The sequence below is a fragment of the Falco rusticolus genome, chromosome 7 (genome assembly GCF_015220075.1).
Source record: "Falco rusticolus isolate bFalRus1 chromosome 7, bFalRus1.pri, whole genome shotgun sequence".
In the NCBI taxonomy this organism is placed as follows: domain Eukaryota; kingdom Metazoa; phylum Chordata; class Aves; order Falconiformes; family Falconidae; genus Falco; species Falco rusticolus.
The window spans coordinates 17,406,994-17,431,738 of NC_051193.1; the positions used below are offsets into that span (position 1 = coordinate 17,406,994).

Here is a 24,745-nt window from a genome sequence, read left to right on the forward strand (position 1 = left end):
CCACTGTTATATTCTTCTCACGTTCAGCTACGTCCTATACATTTAGCCTCTAGCATCTTCCACACCAATCTACAGAATCTACTCTAATGGGGATGGAAAGCTGGATGTAATGGATGACAGATTTTTGATGAATGAAAAGTGGTTTCTCAAGTATAGAACTTCACTTGTTCGGAAACTAGACTTAAATAACAGGTCTATAATGACAAAAAGGTAAAATAAAAAAGCATATTTTGAAAGTCATAGGTAAGCCTAAGAGACCAAAAAATATTCTCTCAATAAAAAGTTTTCATTGGGACAAGATAATTAATGAACACTGTTTAAATAAGAAAATAGAATGTTTTATTGAGAGAGCAGCCAGATGTATGTCTGATCAAGAAAACTGCTGTAAATTATTATTAAAACTCCCCTGTCTCCTATTGTGATATTACTTATTATTACTTGTGATATTATCATGATAATTCCCAAAGCTAAACTCCAGACTTGAAAATTTACCAAAAACTACTTTCCCATATTCCATGAGCAGGACATTTTCTTTCCAGCCACTTTGTTAAATCCATGCAATTTTCAGTTTAATAGCTATGACCAAAACTACACTCCAAACACAACTGCTGTTGCTGTTGTTCCTCTTTAAAAAGGCAAGAAACTATTCCTTTTAATAAAGAGTGAGATCAGATTCTGTGTCAATGGCCAACTAGTGCACCATCTGCCCCACAACATGCTCATCAGGATTACGCTCTAATAAGACTTTTCAGAAAAGGGGATCAAAAAGAACTTTAGAAATCAGACTATGGTTAGTAAAAGGTCAAAGAAACATTAAGAGTTAAACAGCAATCATTATAAACTCAAATTTTTATGTAAATTTGTAGCTACAATAAAGACGACTACCAGAAAATTCAAGAATGAGGACTTGGATTAAGCTGTACTTCATCAGACAGAATTTTGGAATACCCAATATTTCATTTACCATAATTAATAAAGCCAGAAAAAGGCTAGTGATATTTTGAAGGCTGTTTCCACATGTGAGTTGAGGGAAAGCATTTTTCATCTTCACATACTTATGGGAAGGTATTTATCTACATACAGGGTTGAGGAACAGCAGATATGACTTCCTCTGTTTATTGCAAAGAATGGAATTCCCAAACCCCATTAATTAAAAAGTGGTAATCATGAACGAGCAACATCGAGGGCCTATTCTTAAGATACATTCATATCAAGAGCTCAGTGAATATATTCACTCCTGATGCACAAACTGGGTTTTCAGAAAAATGTACATACTATTATCCTTCCAACCTGAATAAGGTACTATCTTCCTCAATGAGTTTGAGATTGGATTAAATTTGAGGCAGTTTTAATAACTGGTTTTACGTTTAGCAGATACCAGCTTTTTACATATCTATAAATAACTGATAAAAATACAGGTATATCTAAGCCACAAGCAAACAGAATGACTATGGCACTTCCAACCTTACTTCTCATTATATAGTGTTCCTGTACTCATTTTCTCAACTTTAACAGCACATTAAGACTAGTTTCAAAATGGTATTTCCCTCTATTGTTTTTTTCAAAACAAAGAGTATATCTTTTTCCATCAATCATAATTATTTGGTTAAATGACTTCTGTAAAAAAATTGCTAGATAAAGCTAAGTACAATGCCTGGCCAAATCTCTCCTGAAGACTTCATACCTATTTGCAGCCCAGAATTTCATAAGGAACATGGCCATTCTCTTTTTAATCAATAAAGTACCAAATTTAATTGCACTTAATATAAATCATAGAATCACAGAATCATTTAGGTTAGAAAAGGCCTTTGAAGATCAAGTCCAACCATTCACCCATGACTGCCAAGTCCACCACCGAACCGTGTCCCTAAGTGCCACATCTACGTGTTTTTTCAAACACGCCCAAGAATGGTGATTCCTCCACCTCCTCCCTAGGCAGCCTGTTCCAAGCCTTGACCACCCCTTCCAGTGAAGAAATTCCCCCTAATATCTAATCCAAACCTCCCCTGGTGCAACTTGAGGCTGTTTCCTCTTGTCCTGTTGCTAGTTATCTGGGAGAAGAGACCTGCTCCCACCTGCCTACAGCCCCTTTCAGGCAGCTGTAGAGAGCAATACGATCCCCCAGTCTCCTCTTCCCCAGACTAAAAAACCTCAGTTCCCTCAGCAGCTCCTCGTAAGACTTGTGCTCCAGACCCATCACCAGCTTTGCTGCCCCAGTGTAAATATAAGGCCCTTGTACTCTGTTCTATGAAAACAGAAAAAAAACCCCAACAACCCACCCATTAAAAACTAGCACTGAACAACAACAGGAATCTGTGGTTTCATAGAAAAGCAATAACAGAAAGGCCAGTAGCATTGTACCATGATATGCTTTTTCTCAAGACATACATCTGAACTGGTGGGTTCAACTGTTCTGAGGGTACAGATGCAGTCATAAGCCAGGGGCACAAGGAAATAGGGTTTAACTATGGGTGCTACATCTCTGAGATGATCTGCTAGTGATCTTGCATAACGCACCCCCCCATCTTCCCCATTTGTTCTATGAAATGGGGCTGAAGGTGTAAGAACTGAGACAGCTGGAACAAGCATTTACAAACTGAAAACCAACCCTCCGTACCACTTCCACAGGACTACACATTAGTGAAGTGAAAGGGTAAAGAATTTGGACCACAACTCATTGATCTTGAGAAATGCTCTACACTTCATTCTTACCTTATCTGAAGATTTTTCGTTATGAGTAAGACTGTAAAAGACCATGCCATGCTTATAAGAGCTAGAGTGCTTTTGTCCAGCATTTTTATTTCTTTTTGACTCCTGAGATACAGGAAGCAAAGCATCTGCCACTAAGTCCTCTGAATCTTCAGTGGAAGTAAGAATTGCTTTTGCTGTTTCACCTGTTTCATGTCGTTCCAATGTGCCTAGAGAAACACAACAGAAGCTGTAATTTTTTCAAGGAACTACACTATTTCATATTACAATGTAATTGTTATAGTATTAACATAGTACGTTTCACATTACCAGATAAATCGTGAAACATTTATAGATGAGACAGCTAATTCCTCATTTTCTGGACCTTAAAAACGTAGTTTTACACAATTTATTACTACATTAAAAAAAATAAAGCTTAATTTCTACAGAAATCACTGCAGCAAATACCTTAGATCCAGACCACAAGAAACTTAAGGTATTTTGAATAATGTGTAAGTCAGATGCAGCTTTCAAAATGAGCAAATGAAATTCAGAATACCACTCACCCTAACTCTGTTCAAATGATTTATTTTCTTCTCACAAAGCCCTCAGAGTATCGTATCATTAACAGTGTAAACAATAACAAATTTATGTAATATTTTAGTGCTGTCCTCTAGTGTTCTAGATTACAAATAGCAAGGGAAGGCTCAATTTTTTTCTATTCCTAAACCCCATCTTTACCTCTGACACTTTTTAAACAGCTGAATATACTACAAGTAGCTTAGAAATCAAGAATACAAATATGATGTTTCAAAAACTATTTCATTACTTGTGTGGCTCTAGGCAAGCCAATTCTTTTAACTGTTATACCCAGCTATATTATTTATAGTAATATTTTTATTTAGTAATAATTTTAGTAATAGTAATTAATTTAAAATTAACACTAAAGAGATCTAAATGAGCTTAAATGTATTTGAAATGAGCTTCTATTGTATACTAGGCATTTTTTACAGGAATTAAACTCATAAGAAATTGCGTGTTTCCTATAAGTATCAGAGATAAAACATGTGAAGGATTTAAAAAGTATTAAATATCTCCTATAATGTGAAATGTTTTTTTTCCCTAAAGTTTGAATTCTTTGTAGCCTCAAGTAATACAACATGAGTTTTCCTTTTCGCTGCTACCAGAAAAAATATGTTACTTGATAGAACTTCAGTGGTACACCTACTAAAAATATTGGACTGGGAATGAGGGATCTCATACAATAAGCGTTTGTGTGTGTATGTGTGTATAAAATCTCTTCATCTGAAATTATTTCTCTGAAACTTATCCATTTCTGTTCACTGTAGTATCACTTGTTACCTATATGACCAAGAGTCTTCAAATTCAGAGCAGAAAAAGTAATGCAACCAATTCTTTGTCTCCTACAAAATGTATTAAATACTGTAGATTACTATAACGTTGCACTGAAAAAATAAGGATCAGCCTCATTTGTGTTTAATATGTCATTTTCTTCATCCCTCCCCAGAATTTGCAGCATCAGGGATCATTACAGAACAGAATATTTACTGGAAGGAAAGCAAATTGCCTAAAGATTCTTAGCAGTCCAACTGTCTACAGTTGTCTAAAAATACTTCAAAACAGTACTGGTTACAAAACTCCCAATATTGTAACATCTCGGTATTTCAGGAACACAAAAAACGTATAAATAGATGCCTACAAGGAAGGATTATACAATTCATACTAGACATGCGAGCAAAGACATTCTTAAAAGTACTATAGCATTTGAAAAGTTAAGAACCTTGGAAATAATACAATCACTCAGCAAATATTATTTTGGCCTCTTTATATATGCAATGTAGTCTTTCAAGCTATAAGCATGTCCTATTTCCCAACAGAATTCCGTGCATCATTCAGAACAAAAGACAAACAAAAGTCACCAAGAAAGTAGCTGCTCTCCCTTATTAAGTATGAAGGACTAAGCTTTCTCTACTACCTTCTGTGGCAAGCCCACTATATGAGGAATATTTATATGTATAAGCACATATATAACCATCCTTCTTTTCTGTATTACTTTTGTCTGTGCAATTCACTACTGGAGTACTACAACTACTTCAGAAAGACTGTTATAATATCCCTATGAAATCACCAGGTATCCTGTTATTTTTATGGGCAAGGATCTAAGGCAAAGATTATGATACATTTTTAATAAATCCAAGAATTTGGTGGGCGTGGTATTGAATTTCAAAGACCTGACTATACATACTCTTTAGCATTAGACAGAACTTCAAAACATGTTTTATTAGCTCCAGATAGATCTATGAGTGCCTCACCACCAGTCATCCCTTACAGCCAGTCCATTCTGTGGAATAATCTTGATGATATATAAGAGAACACAATAAGTTAATTAAGGCTATCATACTACAGTGGCAAAAGAGGATAAAAGCATGTTTTTCTAACAAAAATGAAGATCTGAGTTGCCTGACTTTTTATCCTCCTATATATATGCACATACACTCAGGAGTAAAAATGAAAATATATTTAAGACGTGTTATTTTTCATGTATCAGAGCTTCTATCCCTGGCAACAGCTTCAGAGCTAAGTTATCAACTTTGGGTTGAAGGAAAAATTTTTAGTTGAAAGAAAAAGACCAGAATAAGTGGTAAAAAATTACAGAAAACGGGGACAGCAGTATTTTACCTTTGAAGACCATGGCCTGAATGGAATAAACAGGCATTCCTGCTGTATGTGAAAGCAAACTAGTATTTTATATATTTTACACTAACACATACATATCTTACTTTTACCTGCTGACAGATGTGCTTCTATGTATTATAGACTTATGGATGCAAACTGAGAAACAACTGGAGACGTTGGTAACTTACTGAATAATTCTGCTACCTACCATACTCTTTTCTAAGGATCAGTGTCAGGATCATGTCATAGCAAATACAGCATTTTAATGCATAGTTTGGCGAAGAGAAATTTAACTTATCAACTGAAAAAAATCCCTTCTGGGTTCATAGGAGGCAAGAAATATGCCTCAGCCTCTCAGGCAAAGGAGTTAAAGTATTTTATTATTATTTTTAAAGCACATCTATAGACAGGAACATTGAATAGAAAACAATGCCCTGGATAACCAGCTTAGTTTCTTAGTGACAGAAGGCTATGATATCATAAAATCAATTTAAAAAAAGAGAGTTCTCTCTTTAAATTATTGATGTGTTTCATAACAGGTATCTCAAATCCCTTCTAAGCAGCACCTTCTAGAAGATGATTCCTTCCTTAGAAAATATGCTTTCTTGCATAAAGTTTGTAATCATAAATCTCTATGTGTCTGTATATACATACAGATTTGTGTATACATCTGGGTCTGCAATAAAAGGGCACAAAGTGCACAGGAAAGTGGGTATGATGGAAGGGAGTGGATGATCATGAAAGTATTACAAAGTATTTATTTTATCCAGTGTACTTTACACTTCTGAAGAGCCCAAACCCCTCATTTTTTCAGAGTGAGTAGGTGGCAGAAAGAAAACAAAGGGAGAGATCTGTATTCTGTGATTCCTGACTACATCTTTAAGAGAAACAAACAGGGTGGGGGGAAGGATAGAGAAACCTATGTACACAACAAAGACATTCTGATCACTGCGACAGTCAAAAAGTACTGGGGCAGGACAAGGTTTGTTCCAGAAACAGTTATTTGTAGAAATACACTGTCTCTGATTTTAAAGGAAAACAAAAATACAAACAGTAAGAAAAGACACAGCCTGTACATGGGGGTACAGAAAAGAGGACAGAAATTAAGACAACTATCACACCTGAAGTATTTTAAACACAAATAAGCCTAATACCTTTTGATTAGGGAGCATAAAATAACAATGAATTAAAAGGGGAAAGATAGGGGTTTCTACACAGCAGCAACACCACTGCTACGACCCCCTACTATACATACAAAATACAGGAAAAGAAAGTCTTTATCTCTCTAAAGCTGTGACCATGGCAACCAAGTCTCAGGAACAGATAAGAATGGAGTATTTCACTCTCCTGGGCAGCTTTGGACCACCAGATGTGACTGGTTAGAGACTGTTACAACATCTTATTCTTCTTCTGGACCAAGTACTACAAATTGTGTCTCTTGGTGTTAGCGCTGTCCATACAGTTCTCTAGGTTCTGCTCTTACTGAATGATGCATTTTTACTGGGTGGGTCATGCCTATTATCCTGCCTCAAGACAAGGTATTCACTGACATCACATGACCTGTCATATCGTCAGGCTCCAGTGCTTTCTGTTCGCTGTCACAGCAAAAATATTGAAAATCCTCGATACTGCAGCGCTGCTGTGACCTAGTAACTCGGCTGAATATTACAGCATAGCAGTGATCTGTGAATAAAAAATGGTTTCAGAATTGATTTTATTTAAAAGGAGCATGTGGTCAAGAACAAATCCAAAACAAAAACCCCACCTTTCAGAACAAGTATCACTTATATTATTAGTTGTTTTATTTTCTGTCAAGATCTTCCTTTCCATAAACACCTATTCCATCTTAAAAGAAACTCACACACTTCCTTCTATGCTGGTAGATTCAGGCAAGCAGAAGTTTTATGCTCTCACTAGAAGATGCTTGAATTTTACGAGTCTACCATGTCCAGCTCCAAGACAGTGGTCAAGCACTTTCCTTGACAAATTTCTCGTAGCTGCAAGTCCTACCCACTCTATCAAATGGCCCAAAACAGTTGGAACAAACATTGCGTTAAGTAAGCATATATGCTTCCTATTAATATTAAGACAAAAGTAAATGCAATCTAGAAAACAGAAATGGGATAGAGCAAACAAAAAAAACAGCCTATTAAAATCTAATAATCTTTAAAAGGATATTTTACGTATAGGAATACATTAAGAATGGAGATTCCCTGTGTCTACAGTATGTATACAGAAGCATGTAGAGCGTCTTGGAAGAGACTCAACGATTCTTGCATTTGGAAGATTTCTGTCGTGTAGTCCAACTGCTGTGCATTACCGACATTCTTCAGAATGTATATTTTCAGAATAGCATTAACAAACTATTGTCAGAATATCCTTCAACTAAAGAAATCAGTGAAGAACAATACAAATAAAACTACTGAAATATCACATACAATGCAGGTTTACATATGTAGGCAAAAAGAGCAGTTCTTCAATGCAGCCAGTCCTCATTCCCAGGATTTCTGCTGCAGACACAACACCCTGAAAGAGAGGACATGAATACTCCTCCCCTGTTCACTCCCCAGCTCAAATCTAAGCTATTCTAAACACCAAGGGACAGCAAACCTGTAACAGGAATTGAGATATACTGTGTGTCTTAAACTTAAACTGGGCTGAATGGAAAAAGAGGACAGCTCTGAACATGGAAGAGATGTGAGCAGTTTCTATTTCTTTATCATCATCTGAAACATGGAATGAGGATGAGAATCCCTTAATGTCTGGAATGAAAATCCTCCCTGATATGAGCTCTTCTGCCTGCACTGACCATGCCAATCAGTTGTTGTTTTTTTTTAAGTAAAAATGAGAAATCTTACTTCATTAATAATAAATCAAGAATGAAGATCAAGTATCTTCTGTAAGAAACACGTCCTCTTAAACAGACACATACAGCTAAATTCCATACACGTTCCACCTAGTACAAAATACCTAATAGTATGTGCCTGTACGTATACACGTAAGTACAAAGATACCTGACTATTCTCAGTGTAAATGAGTGACCTTAACTTCTGGAGACTGGGCAATAGATGACTCTTTTATTCCAAGCCAGACTTTTCCAAGCTCCAATACCTTTTATTACTCTACATCAGTAAGTAGTTACTGAAAAATGACTCAAGTTTATAGAACTATGAAATATTGAAATGCAAGCTACAGAATGACCAGAGGCTTACATGTATGAAAAGTATGCCATAAAAAAGGCAAAACATTAGTTGTCTTAAGACTGACAAATTAAAACAAAAAAATCCAAACATTAAGCTTCCACAAAACATATATTCATGCTTTTGACTTATTCTGAATAATTCACATTTTCAAAATACACTAACGAATGTTCCCTTATCCTTTACGTCTTCTAGAAAAGTGTTTAAGTGGCAGCATAAAATGCTCAGAGAAACTAGTCAAATGACAACTTACATCTTATTGCATGTTATCATTTGTATCACATTACCTTTAACATACTTCGAATTTCTTCACTGAGCTGCTTTCTCAAAGAAGATTGTCTAAATGAGAAATTGTTTAGTGTTGGCTACAGTACTCTTAGCCCAAGAAGTTACCTTGTCTCAGTTCAATAGTGCACAGCTGGGTTAACTCACTCCCTGCAGGTTCTCCCTTTCTCTAAGGATGCCTCTTAAGCATGAAGGTGGGGGGGGGAGGGGAGAAATCAAGATCTCAACCCACATGGCATCTGCCCTGACTATTAATGTTGAAGGTCAGACTATGACCTAAGAACAGAAGAGCTAAATTACTACAGCCCTTTTCCAAATATGAAAAACTCCCTTCAGGGGAGATACCAGCCTTTCATAGTCTTTAATTAACACCTAGTAATGCAACAGGGTACTTAACATATGAACCATAGTTTTGTAAGGGCTATTTTTTTATAGTTTCACAAAGGATTATGAAATTAGGTGCAATATAACTGTTTGAGAACTCACTATTAGGAATATCAAACGACCTATTTGTACTAATATCAGAAAGAGTAAGCACAAAAAATGTTTTTTGTATAACCAAGCAGACTTTAGAGCCCATACATATTCTGCATGCATTCACAACTGTATCTGACTTAAGATAAATCTTATTTAAACAATTGCTTACCAATATTACATTCTGTAAACCTAAAATGAAGGAAAGCAAAAATATTGTGGGGGTGTGAACTGAGTATGTGTAGAATTTATGAGTGTGTGTACAAGACTGAATGATGGGACTCTTTTTAAAGCATAGGGTTAGAATGAAATGAGAAATTTTACACGAACTTAGACCGTCTTGGAAAAAACGCAGAAATTAATGAAACAGTTTGTCATATACTTTCTCTTCCTGAAAAAACAGCATCTCTCCCAAAGCCTTCCGATCCTTGCATGTTTTCATTCACACAAGTTATGGCAATTTTATCAAAAGTTATTTTTACTCTAAAAATGCCTAACGAGTTCACTCAAACAACTCTATAGGCATTTCTATCAATTAAAATTTAGCAAAATTTGGCCATTTGTCACTCTTGAAGATTTATGATTTATCATCAGTTAAAGATGCAGTTTGCTGCTCTACTCATACGAACTGCATAGGGATCAGCCTGGTGCACTTCCTAACGAAGCCATTTCACAGTTACCTCATCTTACTCCTGCAAATATATAAATGACTGATTTCTGACCAGGGGCATAGGACCCTACAGGCAAACTTCATTAGCCAGGAAAAAGTGAATTAATAAAGAGACTTCACAGAAACCTAATACTATGACACTTTTTGGCTCTCAAGCATGTAAAAAATGCATGCAATATGTATGTAGCATGTTTCACAAAAAACTTGCCAGATGTAGTTACCAAGGACTCTAAATTGGAGTTTTGCATCAGCCCAGATCTTGGGGCTATGCAGAGTTCAAAAGAGAAAGAAGAAAAAAAGAAGAAAAAAAGAAGAAAAAAAGAAGAAAAAAAGAAGAAAAAAAGAAAAAAAGAAGAAAAAAAGAAAAAAAGAAGAAAAAAAGAAGAAAAAAAGAAGAAAAAAAGAAGAAAAAAAGAAGAAAAAAAGAAGAAAAAAAGAAGAAAAAAAGAAGAAAAAAAGAAGAAAAAAGAAGAAAAAGAGGAGAAGAAGAAAAAAGAAGAAAAAGAAAAAAGAAGAAAAAGAAAAAAGAAGAAAAAGAAAAAAGAAGAAAAAGAAAAAAGAAGGAAAAAGAAAAGAAAAAAGAAGAAAAGAAGAAAAAAGAAAACAAGAAAAAAGAAGAAGAAAGAAGAAGAAAAAAGAAGAAAAGAAGAAGAAAAAAAGAAGAAAAAAAGAAGAAAAAAAGAAGAAAAAAAGAAGAAAAAAAGAAGAAGAAAAGAAGAAGAAAAAAAGAAGAAAAAAAGAAGAAAAAAAGAAGAAAAAAAGAAGAAGAAAAAAGAAGAAAAAAAGAAGAAGAAAAAAAGAAGAAGAAAAAAAGAAGAAGAAAAAAAGAAGAAAAAAAGAAGAAGAAAAAAAGAAGAAGAAAAAAAGAAGAAGAAAAAAAGAAGAAAAAAAGAAGAAGAAAAAAAGAAGAAAAAAAGAAGAAAAAAAGAAGAAAAAAAGAAGAAAAAAAGAAGAAAAAAAGAAGAGAAGAGAAAAAAGAAGAGAAGAGAAAAAAGAAGAGAAAAAAGAAAAGAGAAAAAAGAAAAAAAGAAAAAAAGAAAAAAAGAAAAAAAGAAAAAAGAAAAAAAGAAAAAAAGAAAAAAAAGAAAAAAAGAAAAAAAGAAAAAAAGAAAAAAAAGAAAAAAAAGAAAAAAAAGAAAAAAAAAGAAAAAAGAGAAAAAAGAAAAAAAAGAGGAAAAAAAAGAAAAAAAAGAAAAAAAAAGAAAAAGAAAAAAAAGAAAAGAAAAAAAAAGAAAAAAAAAAAAAGGTAGCGACCACTATGACTTTGACCCTAGCTACAGCACAGCCTCCAGCATATGAAACACAGCCACAGGATTTATCAGCTAGGCCACACTCATACACTCAATTCTAATTCTGACCAATGACCTGAAAAGAAAAAGAGAGAAAGATGGTAGAGAGGGGAAGAAAAAGGGAAAACTAAAGCTATCAAAAACTCCACTGTAAATCACTACATTTTGCAGGGACAACAGTGTCACAGAAGTGTAATTATTGTTGCTTCTACAATTATCTAGGCATAAATGTATAGTAAAATAATGGCAGTTCACTTCGGTACGATTGTAACAGTTTCATAAAAACTGTGCAATTTATTTCCTCACAGCCACCCGATGAAACCCAAGTCTCAGTCTTCTAAACAGTTTAACTCCTAATTTCTTTCCAAGATGAGAAAAGTTTTCAGCCATACTAAGTGAGGGTCTACTTAAAAAACCCCACAACCAAATCCAAACAAAATATCACATATTCTGCAACTCATGCAGTACTTGCACAGAGTTTAACAGATGTTTTAGAAGACTTATTATTGTTAGCATCAATTATAAAAATATTGGAGCATATATAACTACGTATAAAACAGTGTTTGAAAGTGTTCCAGCATGCCTGACCATCAATATGATCAAAGGTTTGATCTATAAGACCACTACATGCAGAGTAATTTCATTTTCTCCACAGCAAAGATGTTTCTGAAATACAACAGGTTTTATGTAACAGTTTAAACTACTCAATGTGGCATTAACATTGTAAGAAATATTTTCAGAGTCCTTCTGAGCTCTTAATTATTTTTTTAAAGATTTTTGTGATAGAAGTGATCATACAGATGAATTTGACTAATGTTAGATGCTGCATATTTTTATGAGGGCTGCCAATCTCATTAAATGCCTGTTTTAATTTAGTGACACCTGTGTAGTTTTTAAATGATTAAGCTAAACTTTTCTACACTTGACAGATATCTTAAGGTGGTAAGATGGTTTTGTTTTTTTCTCAGCAGAAATGTTTCAAAACTTTTATTGTTCAGGCTAAAGTCATGAAACGCATGGGTGTTGCATAAAGTCTTCATGCCTTGAAGTATGGACTCAAAGCTGAACATCACACTTTGTGAAATACACTGTCAATGCTGATGTCTTGTTCCTACCACAATGACAATTTTAACTGAAACACCATTAACTTTGCTCAATCAAGAAAGGTCTATACAGAATGCACCCCACGTGATGACATACATACAGTCAATCTTATCACAGTGAATCAAAGTGATAGTCTTTCCCTTACCTCTATTAAAAAAAACCCAAGCTATACACAAGTAGGAAGTTATGTGGAAGTATCAATGTAATTCTAAGTTTGCAAAGACAGGTAGTAATAGCAAAGAATAATCTCTGAGTTGAAGTAGAAGGCACTTTTATGCAAGCCTCTGCTGCAGTGTACACATTAAAACTTTTTTTAAATTACATAACCCCTAGAGCATTCCAAGAATTATTCTATAGAAAGCACTGTCATTTTTAGGATTTCTGCTTTGTTTAGATGCAGAAGTTCGAAGCCAAACAATTGTAATGCTACTGCACTTGACTGGAAAATGGGAGAAATATTGTTACTAAGCACTCAGTGATAATCAACACAAATAGAAACAAAATACAAGAAAAGTATTATATTCAGAAAAGGATTCAAACAGGACACAAATAGGGAAAGCATACATGTTAAACAGTGTAAATAAAAACAAAATATTATACAAATTTATTTAGTAATAAACCTCAAGAGTTCAGAGGTACATGAAAAGAAAGCTAAATGCAGAATTTCACAAATCCAATTTGTGCAATTAGATTTGCAAAAATGGTCTTAACCTTAACACCTCTGAGCTTTTCAAAGCTTAACTTCATAAACTTATTTTCCTTCGAACACATCTCCTAAGTGTAGTTATATAACTGTACTTTAATAACTTTATTATCTATAACAATTCAATTTTATGTAGAAAACTTTACTTACACCCTTTATTTTTTATTAATTTATCTCGTACATAATTAAATGTTACAGAATATTAACAAGTAAAAGATAAGCCTCCATAAACAATTCAGAGGTGAGGATAGTCATCAAAAAAGGAAGTCAAGCAAGTACTTAATAGAAAGCTTATTGTAATATCTATAATCAAGTATCAGCTGATGAATTACATTTCCCAGCATTGCACATTTCAAGCAGATACAGGAAAATCACCACTGTCATTAAAAGAAACACAGATCAAATACTAAAAAAACAAATCACTATGATCACCATCGCTCTTATGCAGAAAGCAAGCACAACATGGGAAAAAACCACCTGTACTGAATTTGAAAGTGATATACGAGTAATTTATCTAAACTGTTTTATAAAAATGTGTTAGATATTTTCAATCAGAAAAATTAATGGAGTTTCTTGTTCCTGAAGGACTGGATACTTTTTCAGATTATTCAGTATTTTTGCAAAATTAATACATCAGGCTGTGTATAAAAAAAATAATTGTTCCTTTGTATGTAAAAGGCAAGTTCCCCCATGCTAGGGGCTTCGAACACAGCACAAAGTTTTCTGAACTTCAGTTTTAGAGCTCACAAGCCTTTTTTAAAAAAACAGCTTCTAAAGAAGTAGTGAAAAATAATAAATGGCACGACTACATTAACGTGTAAAAGCACCCTCACTGGCCCCCTGAAAAAGATCAAAGGAAGACATTTTCTGCATTTTGGACAGATTCTCCTTGTCATATGTGGTACTGTTTACACTGATTATGAATTAAAGTGAGCTGTATCTGTACTTGAATTTATCCTAATATAGCATATTAGCAATAACAGTAATGACAGTGTCATAGAAAACAATGCAGTAAGACAATACCCAGTATATTCAGATAAGCCTGTAAGACAACTGAGCCACGACATCTTCTCAACGTGAACTGCAGTAACGCCCAAACACATCTCAATTCTTTTGCCTTAATACCTTGTACATTCTCGGTTCAAACTATCTGCCACCTGACTGACTGAACTGGACACAGTCTTCCAAAAACATGGTTAACTACGCATATCCAAACTATTTTTTATCAACAATTTTGATCTTTTCTAGTAAGGATTGTAAGTATACACTTAATTTTGACTATACAGGAGATCTTGACAGCAGGCATACTCTTTAGGCGTGTTTCAATTTTTGTTTCTGTGTTTGGGCTAGCATCACGCAAGAAAGTTCTCAAAATTTGCGCTCCCTGAGTGACTATGAAAAATAGAAAGTAGCCAGTGTAAAGTTAAACACATATTATAATTGAACAAAGTTTTATTAAGTGATGTTATTTTTAAACTCACGCCAAGCATGCTGTAAACCAATAAAACAGGACAAGACTTACAAGGCAAAAGGAAATAACAGAAAATCAGCAGTGTGAGCATGATGCATGTCAAGAAATTCATATTAAACTAGTACTAATTGAAAGACTAAATCTACCTCTAATAAATGAGGATTACTACCTCTGAACAAAGTCTACCCACTCCTTCCTCACTCTTAATACTTCTTGGATAGAAACATGGCTCAGTAGACACGCTACCATATGCTGTATACAGGAAAAAAACCTCCATGAATCTTTTGTTACTACATGCTATCATACTGATACTCATCTTTTTAAAAAAAGCAAAGACACCGACTGCTTAAGGAAAATGTAAAAACCATATAGATAACAGCTAATTTCCTTATTGAAGTGGATTTCAAGTGGTGGCTATTGGAAGAAATATTCTACACTTTAATTAGAATAAAATTTGTTATTGATTTTCATATTTGTCTTCTAGCACACATAAGTTTGGAACATACCCTGTACACACGCTCTATTAATGTTCTAAATGTATTATTAAATCAATATTTATCGTCATGTAAAGATATTCCACTGCAATGGAAAGTTGTCGTATCCATATATTAAAATTTAGGTAAAACACAGTAAACATAGTTCATGGCTTCTGTATGGTTTTCTATATCACTACCCACATGCACATGCAACAACATTTAAACTTAAGACAGAATAATTTTACTTGGCACTCTAAACCAAAGGCCTAAAACAATGGGATTCAATCTGCCTTATTCTAGACTTGTAATAGCAGCAGGCAATTAGCTTTTCCCTGCCCCCCACACCTTCTTTAGACTGCCCTTGTAGTCAGTGGCGAGAAGATAGAGACTTTTACTTACTCCTATTTCCTCCTGCTTATTACAAAACCGACATGAACTACTAGCTCATAGGTGTCTTAAGTATAGACAGAAGTCTCAAGTTAGATAAGGCTAATTCCTGAATTCCAGTTTAAGTCAACTACACTCCTGGTATTTAACACATTCCAGCATAAATATGCCGAAATGCCTATTTATGTGGAATAAAGGCTGCTCAATGTACTCCTGCAACTTCCCATTGACTACATAAAATAAGGCAGCTTTTGCAATCTCATGAAGAGAGGGTACAACAAGTTGCACATGAAGTAATACTGGCTTCAATTTTCATCTGTATAACAACCACCCCATAAAGTAGAAAAAACCTATTAACAAAAGCCTGCTAAAGAACAAAAATTTTTTTAAATACTTTTCAAAAAAGTGTGTCAGACTGTTACAGGAAATTGGATGATGAACTTATGTATAGTAAGTCCTTCCTCTGCTTAAGGGGTCATCTCTCAATTACCTGGTGGAAAGACAGTTTTGGAGCTAAAGTGGTACAACTGAAAGACAGTCATAGGTACTCGATGCCCCTAAACTTTTGTAAAGTCATCTGTCAAATTCCACAGAGTTATTGCTGACTACAACAGTGTAAATATTGAAATGTTCATGGAAATTCCTTAATCCACAGACTGAAATTATAAACAGACTGGCTGTTTTCCCAGTTATCCATTAACTCTAATACAGTAACACTGTTCAGATTTTTTTTGAACTGCAAACAGTGATATACGAGTCTGACAAAATCAGGTCCTCCACTGACTTTCACTTAAAGAGGCAAATCCTCAGTCATCAAGCTACCTTCACAGCCAGAAGAAAAATAAAAGAAAACCACTTTTTGACTACAGAAACAAAACCTTTACCTTATGTCCATTTTTGAAATGGAATCCAAGCACAAGGCTACCACCATAGACTTTATTCTATTTAACTGAGTCACAGAACATGCTCACAGGTAAATGTGTAGCCAAGAAGTACTATACACAGCTGCCTGTTCATTTGCCTCATCAACAGATGAAAATCATAATGAAAGGCTGCTGTGTTTCTGCAGGTTTGTCTGTGATGCGGTGTACACCTTTCCCATACAGTTGAACAATGCTTTTTCTGCCCGAGTGTCACTCGGTATCTGTCTACATGGCTCTTGATATGGGACAGGCCAGTTTCAAGGATCCATGCTATGACCACTTGTGTTCTCCCACAATACAGATATAATTCAACTTTTAACCAGCTACAGTACATCTTAGTAGGCTTTCCCAGGTATTCACCCTAGATAGCATCTTTTAGTTACCAATACCTAACAGAAACAAAACAAAATTTGTTAATGGCTAATGTAGCAAAATAACTGCACCCTTTTCTGTGTTCCAGCTATTGCTTAAGAGGTATCAATTGTAGCTCTCATTCTTGCTTTATACTAGTAATAAAAGATACAGAAACGGCAATTAAAGAAACCACACTTTTAGCTATCTGCACCCTTTCTGAATGTGTAATATACACAAGCAGTGGCATCAATTTTACTTCCTCTCTAATTTTGAAACAGGCAGCAATTTTTACAGCTAAAGGAGAGACAGTTAAAATACTTTGATTTTTGTCTCTGTGGTACCATTTCAATCCTATGCTACTAAATCTCATTAATTTACAAAAAAATCACTATACTTCAGTGTGAAGTCATCTAGCTGTACTAAATAAAGTTGCATCTGAGATTTAAATTCTCTCTGCAGACCCTTGACTTCTTTGGGCTGCCTTGGGCATTGTATGGTGATGGAAACTATTAGTTCTTATACTGAGTGCAACAATTGGCATTTTGGCCTATAGAATGAGTCAAAGTAATTTCTTCCATGTTACGCATATACAGCAGCAACACTGAATTCACTCCACAGTATTTACTGTCCAGAGATCTAGGAAAGAAATTAGTGTTTGCTTGTTTTTTTGTTGTTGAGGGGGTTTGTTTGAAAGCTTTTTTTGGTGGTTTTTTGGTTTTGGGTGGGTTTTTTTGTTTTGTTTTTAAACTAAGGAAGACCCTCATTGCACCACACTCGGGATAGAAGTATCCCCACTGTCAGGAGTTAATCCCAAGGCATACACTGGTGAAGTACCATTTAATCCTGCAAGATACCTTTCTGAGCAGTGCAGACCTGGCCTTCTCTAACACCACACATGGAACTGTCTTTTCTCAGGTCTACACAGATGACTTCTTCAAATCAACAGCCAAAAGTTTCAATTTTAAACTGACAGAATGAATTATTTAGCAATTATTTACTTGCCCCAGAAGTTTGGAATCCCTATGACCTGTCAGCACTATTTCTAGCTAATAGTATACATTCCATGAAGTTACAAGAATACTGAAAGGCTAAAAAGTTAAAAAGCTTGGAGTTTGCACTTTTTTTTTCAGATGAGGAATATATTTAAACCTTTACATTTTAACCAGAGTATACACACTTTCCATGAAAAATCTAGACCAAAGAAAATAAAGAAGCTAGGTTTGTCTTAAAAATGGGGAAGTACAAAACATAATCCCTTCAGCGCACAACAGAAGAACAGTTCTGTTGTACACCACTGTCCTCCTGCAGACAGTAGGGTGCAACAAGTCCTGCTAAAGATAGGCTTTGAGATGAACTAATGCCTCCATAGCTCTAGAAATAAGCGTTAAGAATTCAACCTTTTGTACTATGATGAATTCAACTATACTCTCGTCATTAGCATAGTTATTTTGGCTTAAAGTTTGGGGGGTTTTGTTGGTTGGTTTGAGAGGTTTATTTGGGTTTTTGGTTGGTTTTTTTTTTTAAGAAGAGAATCAAGTGTTGTGCTGACATACTGTGGGGTCCGAGTCCCCTTAAAACACAATGTCTTGTCAAGAAGCATGTTAAGACTTGCCACCTTGTGAACTTAAACCTTAATTCACATCATAGGAGCACCTGAGGAGCTGTTACACTGTATCCTACAAATATAACAACAGCACAGACTATGATGGATCAATAGCAAAGGCATCAAAGTAGTATGTATGGAAAATAATTACTGCGTGCTCAACATTGGTGTTTTAGAGCTTTAATCTCATTATTTATTTTTTTTTAACATTATTAAGTTCTGGTAGAAAATAACATGGATACCAGTTTAAAATGATAGCTATGACAAGAGATTTATAATGAAACAAAATATTCTGTGGTCCTTTACTAAATTTGCTCAATTATATTGCAGAGTTTCAAACGCACACTAATCCTTTGGTTAGAAGTTCACTCTACAAGAAATACTAATAAACATTTAGATATGATGACCTTCAAGGATGTCTCAACTCTAAAACTGACACATACGAAACAGCCTATTTACGTGTTTTTGAGAAGTGTCCTTTTTAGCTGTGAAATAAAACATTCTATATACTCCACCTAAATTTCTCAACTTTTTAACATTCATTTTTTAAAAAGCAATGAAGATGTAGATAGAAAAGGTAGAAATTGGTAGCATTTTTACCAATTTCTCCATGAAAACATGTATTAATAGTTGCTCAACATTCAGCTCCTTGCTCTAGTTTCCCTGTAGTTACAACAGCGATCTAGTACAGTAACTTTCCATTCTACCTTTAATATTTTACCACTAGTAAAGGTGACTTTTTGGCAATTGCTACAAAACAAGCAGTTAGGCAACGACAAGAATCAAATTAATTTCTCATTTTTGCTGTTTTATTTACATTATGCTAAAGTATGGGGTAGATATAATTATGGAGCAGAAATACTATTCGCCTGGAAAATGTGCATGCTGTCATTACAGGCTGGAAGTAATCATGAGATCTAGTAATACCTTTAGGAACAGAACAGAACACACTGTAGAGGAAACATTCTTCCTTTTAGAGGTAAAAGAGGAAAGTAGTTTGCAATATTGCAGATGTGCCAACAGCGACTAGTAAAATGAAGCAATTAAAGGAATGAAAAGATAAGAAGAGACCCACAAACCCTCCAGAAAGAGGACTGATCAGAAGGGTAGAACCCATGCCTCCACCTGACTGGACAAAATGCACTCAGAACTGTAATATCATGCATCTACATAAATTGTAGACTACACATAGTCTTAGATTCACCAGAAAAGAAAATTCAAAGTTAAGCAGGAAAGACCTACTAATAAAAGCAGGATAATAAGTTTAGAGCACCCTAACTTAGGGTCCAGTATTTACTTTTGAAACTGGGACCTTGTATTTTTTTTTCCCCAACAGTGCAACTAAAACTAAAATTCTAAGCCAAACTGTCATATACCCTCTCAGCAACAATAAGGCAACCAAGAAAAATAAGTACAACACTACATACAATCTACCAGTCACACCTCCTCAATTTTTTATTGATATTTTTGAACAAAAAAGATTAAAAGAATTTTTAAATCTCAAACTACAATACAAAAATAGGAGCACTTTATAAAAGAGCTTCCTATTTTTGAGTAGCTGTAGGAAAACACCAGTGTAGAACTATGGTTTTTAACTGACTATATTGTTAGATAAAAGTCTGGAATAAATTAAATTTATTTAAAGCAGCAATTCAGTACATTTCAGAAAAAAAAATAAGTACCAGAAGGCATTTACTACGCCAGATTAATGATATTAAATAGCTTACTAACATAACAGACTTTTAATTTATGTTGTGCTCATTTTGCCAACTTCTTCACTAAATACAGATGTTTTGTACTTTAAAACAAGGGACTTTTGTCCAAAGCAGACAGCCTACACAGTGTGTTGTAAAGTGCGATCTCAAGAGTTACATTAGTAAAACTGTTTTCATTAATATGCTGTGCATTTCAGTGGTTCTAGACTCATTATGCACCCACCCACCCCCTCTCGCCACCCCCAGACACATGGCTCTGAATCACATGAAAACATTGTATTGTAATATATAGTACCATTACAGCTTCTAATAATTCTGTCTGTCAGAGTTCAAATAACTATGTTTATTCCCCTTGTGAAATCAGCATTGTACACTCAAATCACCTGGCAATCTACCGCTTAACCTGAAACACTCAGCTTTAGTTTAACTAACTACACAGTTGTGAGCTTTGCAATTATCTTCCACTGTTAACTGATTATCAATTAACTCAAAAGGTTTCTCAAATTATGATTTTGCTGAAGAAAGCAGAACACTTCATGGTCTAACTTAGGATTGTTAGGACTCAAAATGTCATTCTTTTTAGTAGCTAAAGAGAGTAACGTTAGCTTTATTTATAGCTTCCAGAAATATTCTACTCTGCTCACTGCAATGTCAGCTAATCATCTGATTGTTAGGATCTGACTTAAGCTATTTATTTTATTCATGACATACCTGGAGCCACATGAAGTCTTTATTTCTTGCTTTTTTATATAACGTTTAAACTCTATAAATATATTCAATGTGTTAGCATTTCTGCTTTGGTCTTCTATAAATTAGGTTTGTATAACACAACATGACAAACAAAACTGCAGGAAAGTAAACACAGGGGGAATATTATTTTTTTTTTTTATTACCTGTTTCAATTTCCCAGATATAAACTGAATCATCTTCACATCCAACAATTAGCAGATTTTCAACAGGGTCAAATTTTATCTTCTTCACAGGAAACAGATGCTTTCTGGCATGTAAGAGACATACTCTCTTCTGAAGGTGTAAAATTGCTACTGAGTGATCACTGCACACGCAGCACACTATATTGTTGTCTTTTAACTGCAAAGCATAAAGAACTTCAGTTTCAATACTGTAACCCCAGTCATAACCATATCATTTGAACAAGCCTGGTAAAAGTTGCCCAGCGATTTCTATTCCAGAAAACACCCATTTTAGAAAACTCTGTTTTATTTCAAAAACAAGTTGGAGATGTGGGCTAACAGGCTAGCTGTACAACTGATCTCCTGACAGGAAAACATATAATCTCCTCTGATTTTTCAAATTTAAAAAAAATATTAATTTTAATAACATTTATTCATAATACTTGGCTTATCAAAGCTGTAATTATATAACCAAATATAGAGTAAGTGTCATCCTAAAAGAGAAAGCAGTAAAAAAATTAACCTTTAAACCAAACTGCTGTTTTCATGATATAAAATTATGTCAGGTCTTATGACACAAAAGCCAAGAGCAATGTATTTCCAATGAAAAATTGGGTATGTTACAACTGCATTTCACATTCTATGGACCTGATTCAGCAAAGCATTCCTTTCCTGCAAGTAATTTTTGGTGACACATGAAGGAATTCACCCTTATGTACAAATTCAGCCCTGTAAAGAAAACCAAAACACCACCCAAACAGGCTTTAAATTCTAACTAGTTTCCAGAAAAAGGGCTAAAGGGAGCCTTACAAGCATTAAGAACCTAAGCCATTGCAAAACATCTTTTGAACTACTTCGTGTTGGCTCATAAGTGAGCTAAGTCAACCATAAGTATCAACTATGTCTTCACAGGCTTTCTAAGGAGAAAAAGATTAAAGCCCAGCCCCATGGAATACCATGGGGACAGAACATGTTCATCAAAGTTTCATAGAGCATTCAGAGTACAGTAAGTCTTCTAATTTTTACTTCAAAATTCACTTAAAGAAAAACACCTGAAATTATTCCAGATCTCATAAACCACAAAAGCCTACATGCAATGGCTAACAAGGATGTGTCAGGAACCAAAATCAAGCATACAAATTTAGCTTACAATACTACTGGTCCAAATAATTTCTCACTATGTTCAAACCCCTAGCATAACCGATTACACTTTTCAACTTCAGAAGTTAGGAGATAATCAGAATAACATACAGATTGATAATCATGATATAAAAAGTGGCAAACAATGTCAAGTGCTTCAATATAATACATCATTGGTTTAGGATCATTTTTTCTGAATCACTGTAGGTATAACCCAACAAGAAATCAACCCCCTGAAATTAAAAGCAACTTTCAAGCAATACAATTAAGTGAATGTAAATTAAGGATAAAGTGCTGCAGGATAAAAGTATTGCCAGACAGATTTTTATCTCATATGTATATACACATACACACACGTATAAAGATTTATTTTTTTTTTATACATTATTTGTTACACTTTCACTTACTCTGTAGTTTTCTGGAGATCGCAAGAGCTCTGTCACTGGACCAGATTGCAGGCTAAATTGGTGTAAGATGTCTCCAGTAAATATATCCCAGCAGATCACGACAGAATCCTGGCCCCCTGATAACAGCCAGCTTGGATCAAATCTTACCGATTTATCATGAGGATAAAGTAAACAAGTGACTCTGCTACTATGACCATTCAGAACCTTATAAGGTAGATTATCTGGAACAAGATGATACATAAATTATTTCTGTTCCTTAAGAATAGGGGTTCTATATTTCAAAGTCTGTATTTGCTGAAAGTCAGGCGACTCAAAAAATTAAATACAACAATCCTTTACATGAGGATCAAAGAAATTTGGACATGTTCTTAACAGGGAGGGCAAAGGTCTTCACTCTGAATTTCATCTACAGAGATTACTGTTTTTATTCCTTCAGCAGAATGACCTTTTAGAGGCAAAAATGACAAAGATGACTACTGCCCACATCATGAAATACCACATATCTCACTTCCAGGTGGCTCCATTCCAACAGCCATTCCAGGAGTCCTAACAGTGCAAAGTACCTTGGTAGTACTAAGCTGTGATCTAACATATCAGCTACAGGAGAGAGGGCATCATAATCTTCCATTTTGCTCATTCTATCCCTGAGCGTCACACTTGTTTTTCAAAGAATTTTTACAGGGATCACTGAAGGGGATATCAGAAGTATGCAATCTTCCATGCTTGATTAAGATGAATTTGAACAAAAATTGTTAAAACTCACCTTTCACAAAAGAGATGTTTCCCAAAAGTCTTGCTCTTGCAGTTTTTAAACCTACTGTTACAAAAATTCTCCCATTTTCACATCCACACACGAGCTTATCAAGACTGGGTATGTATACAGAGGAACTGACAACTGCACTTTTGATTCCATCTTTAGATGCACAAAGATGATCAATAATGCCCTCTGACATTGAACGGTGTTTATCAAAGTTATCTTGAATACTCCATGTTGCTGTAATTGGGATCTCTAGGGGTGGGGGAAGAAAATCAGAAGTGTTTAGGAATTTTTTTTATTATTATTAAAAACCATAAACATCCAAAGCAAAATATATTTTTTCATCTCTTTATCATTTTCCTTAGCTATCCTTCCTGCAGCCTAAAGATGGAAAGTCAGCAGCTGCTATTCCAATATTAGATCACATCTCACTAAATCCTTTCTTTTATACTTCTCCATGAACAACCTTAAGCAGGCCCAGCTAAGAAAATTTTCATGACACATGGTAAAGGAACATTTATGGGCAGATGGTAAGGAAATTGGAACATTTATATGTTCAGTTCTGTGAAGATTTTCTAGACACTCGTCTTTGTTAGTGTCTCACTCCTAACTACAGGCAATCATCACACAATGAATGAATGAGCATCACCTTCTACTGTGAAAATATTTCCATGAGAATTTAAGTTTTCATTAAAATTGACTTGAAGACATCATTAAAAGGACTCTATCAAGGGCACGGAATTGCCAGACCTTTTGGCGAACCATCAAATGTTGACACAGGGACATCAGGAACATGCCACAAAGTGATTCTTCCTGAAGCTTCACCAGAAAAAAGAACCTTATAGAAAGGCTCCTTCCTTTCATTCACGAAGCCCATGACAAAAGGAAAACTCTGTCAAAACAAAAGGAAATAATTATTCTGATACAAATGAGCTGTTAAAGTAATGTAATAATTGCAAATTCAAAGGGTGGTTTTTTGTTTGTTTGTGGGGTTTTTTGGTTTTTTGTGGTGTGGGTTTTTTTTTTTGTTGTTTTTACACCAAAAGCTGTAGAAACATAAAACAATGGTTGAATCCTCACCTGTCCCTAACTCCTGCTCTGACCAGGTCTACTCTGCTTGGTGCAAGCCTCTTGAAGATCACCTCTGCTTTACCAGTATGCTTGGCTAAGCCTACATCCCAAACGGAAAGTGGAATGGGAGGGCTCCCTAGGTTCACTGTCTCTAAATGGAGAATCTATCAATAGTATCACCAGTGATACTATTGAAAAATATGAAAAAAAGCAGCATAAGTACCAAGACCAGGCTGAGAAAGATGCAGTGAAAAACTGATAATCTTCACATTAAAAAAAAAAAAAAAAAAAAAAATCAGTAAAACTTCGATCATGATAGCTTAAATTGCTACAAATAACGAAAGGTAAGAATTATGCTTTTACATAGATAGGTAATAGTCTAAAACACCATCATTCAGTCATCTGGAAAGAGAACTACAG

The 24,745-nt window shown here is 34.7% G+C and overlaps 1 protein-coding gene across 3 annotated transcripts in view; it reads right to left on the reverse strand.

The window, feature by feature from the left end:
* WDR72 (WD repeat domain 72) overlaps positions 1 to 24,745 on the reverse strand; it is a 128,993-nt gene that overhangs the window by 77,896 nt on the left and 26,352 nt on the right. For all 3 annotated transcript variants that reach the window (XM_037395936.1, XM_037395935.1, XM_037395937.1), the window contains 5 exons: positions 24,005 to 24,146; positions 23,261 to 23,506; positions 22,498 to 22,718; positions 20,933 to 21,128; positions 2,713 to 2,918 (listed from right to left, as the gene is read on the reverse strand). In XM_037395936.1, coding sequence (XP_037251833.1) covers positions 2,713 to 2,918; positions 20,933 to 21,128; positions 22,498 to 22,718; positions 23,261 to 23,506; positions 24,005 to 24,146 — 1,011 coding nt within the window. The remainder of the gene's footprint in view (positions 1 to 2,712; positions 2,919 to 20,932; positions 21,129 to 22,497; positions 22,719 to 23,260; positions 23,507 to 24,004; positions 24,147 to 24,745) is intronic.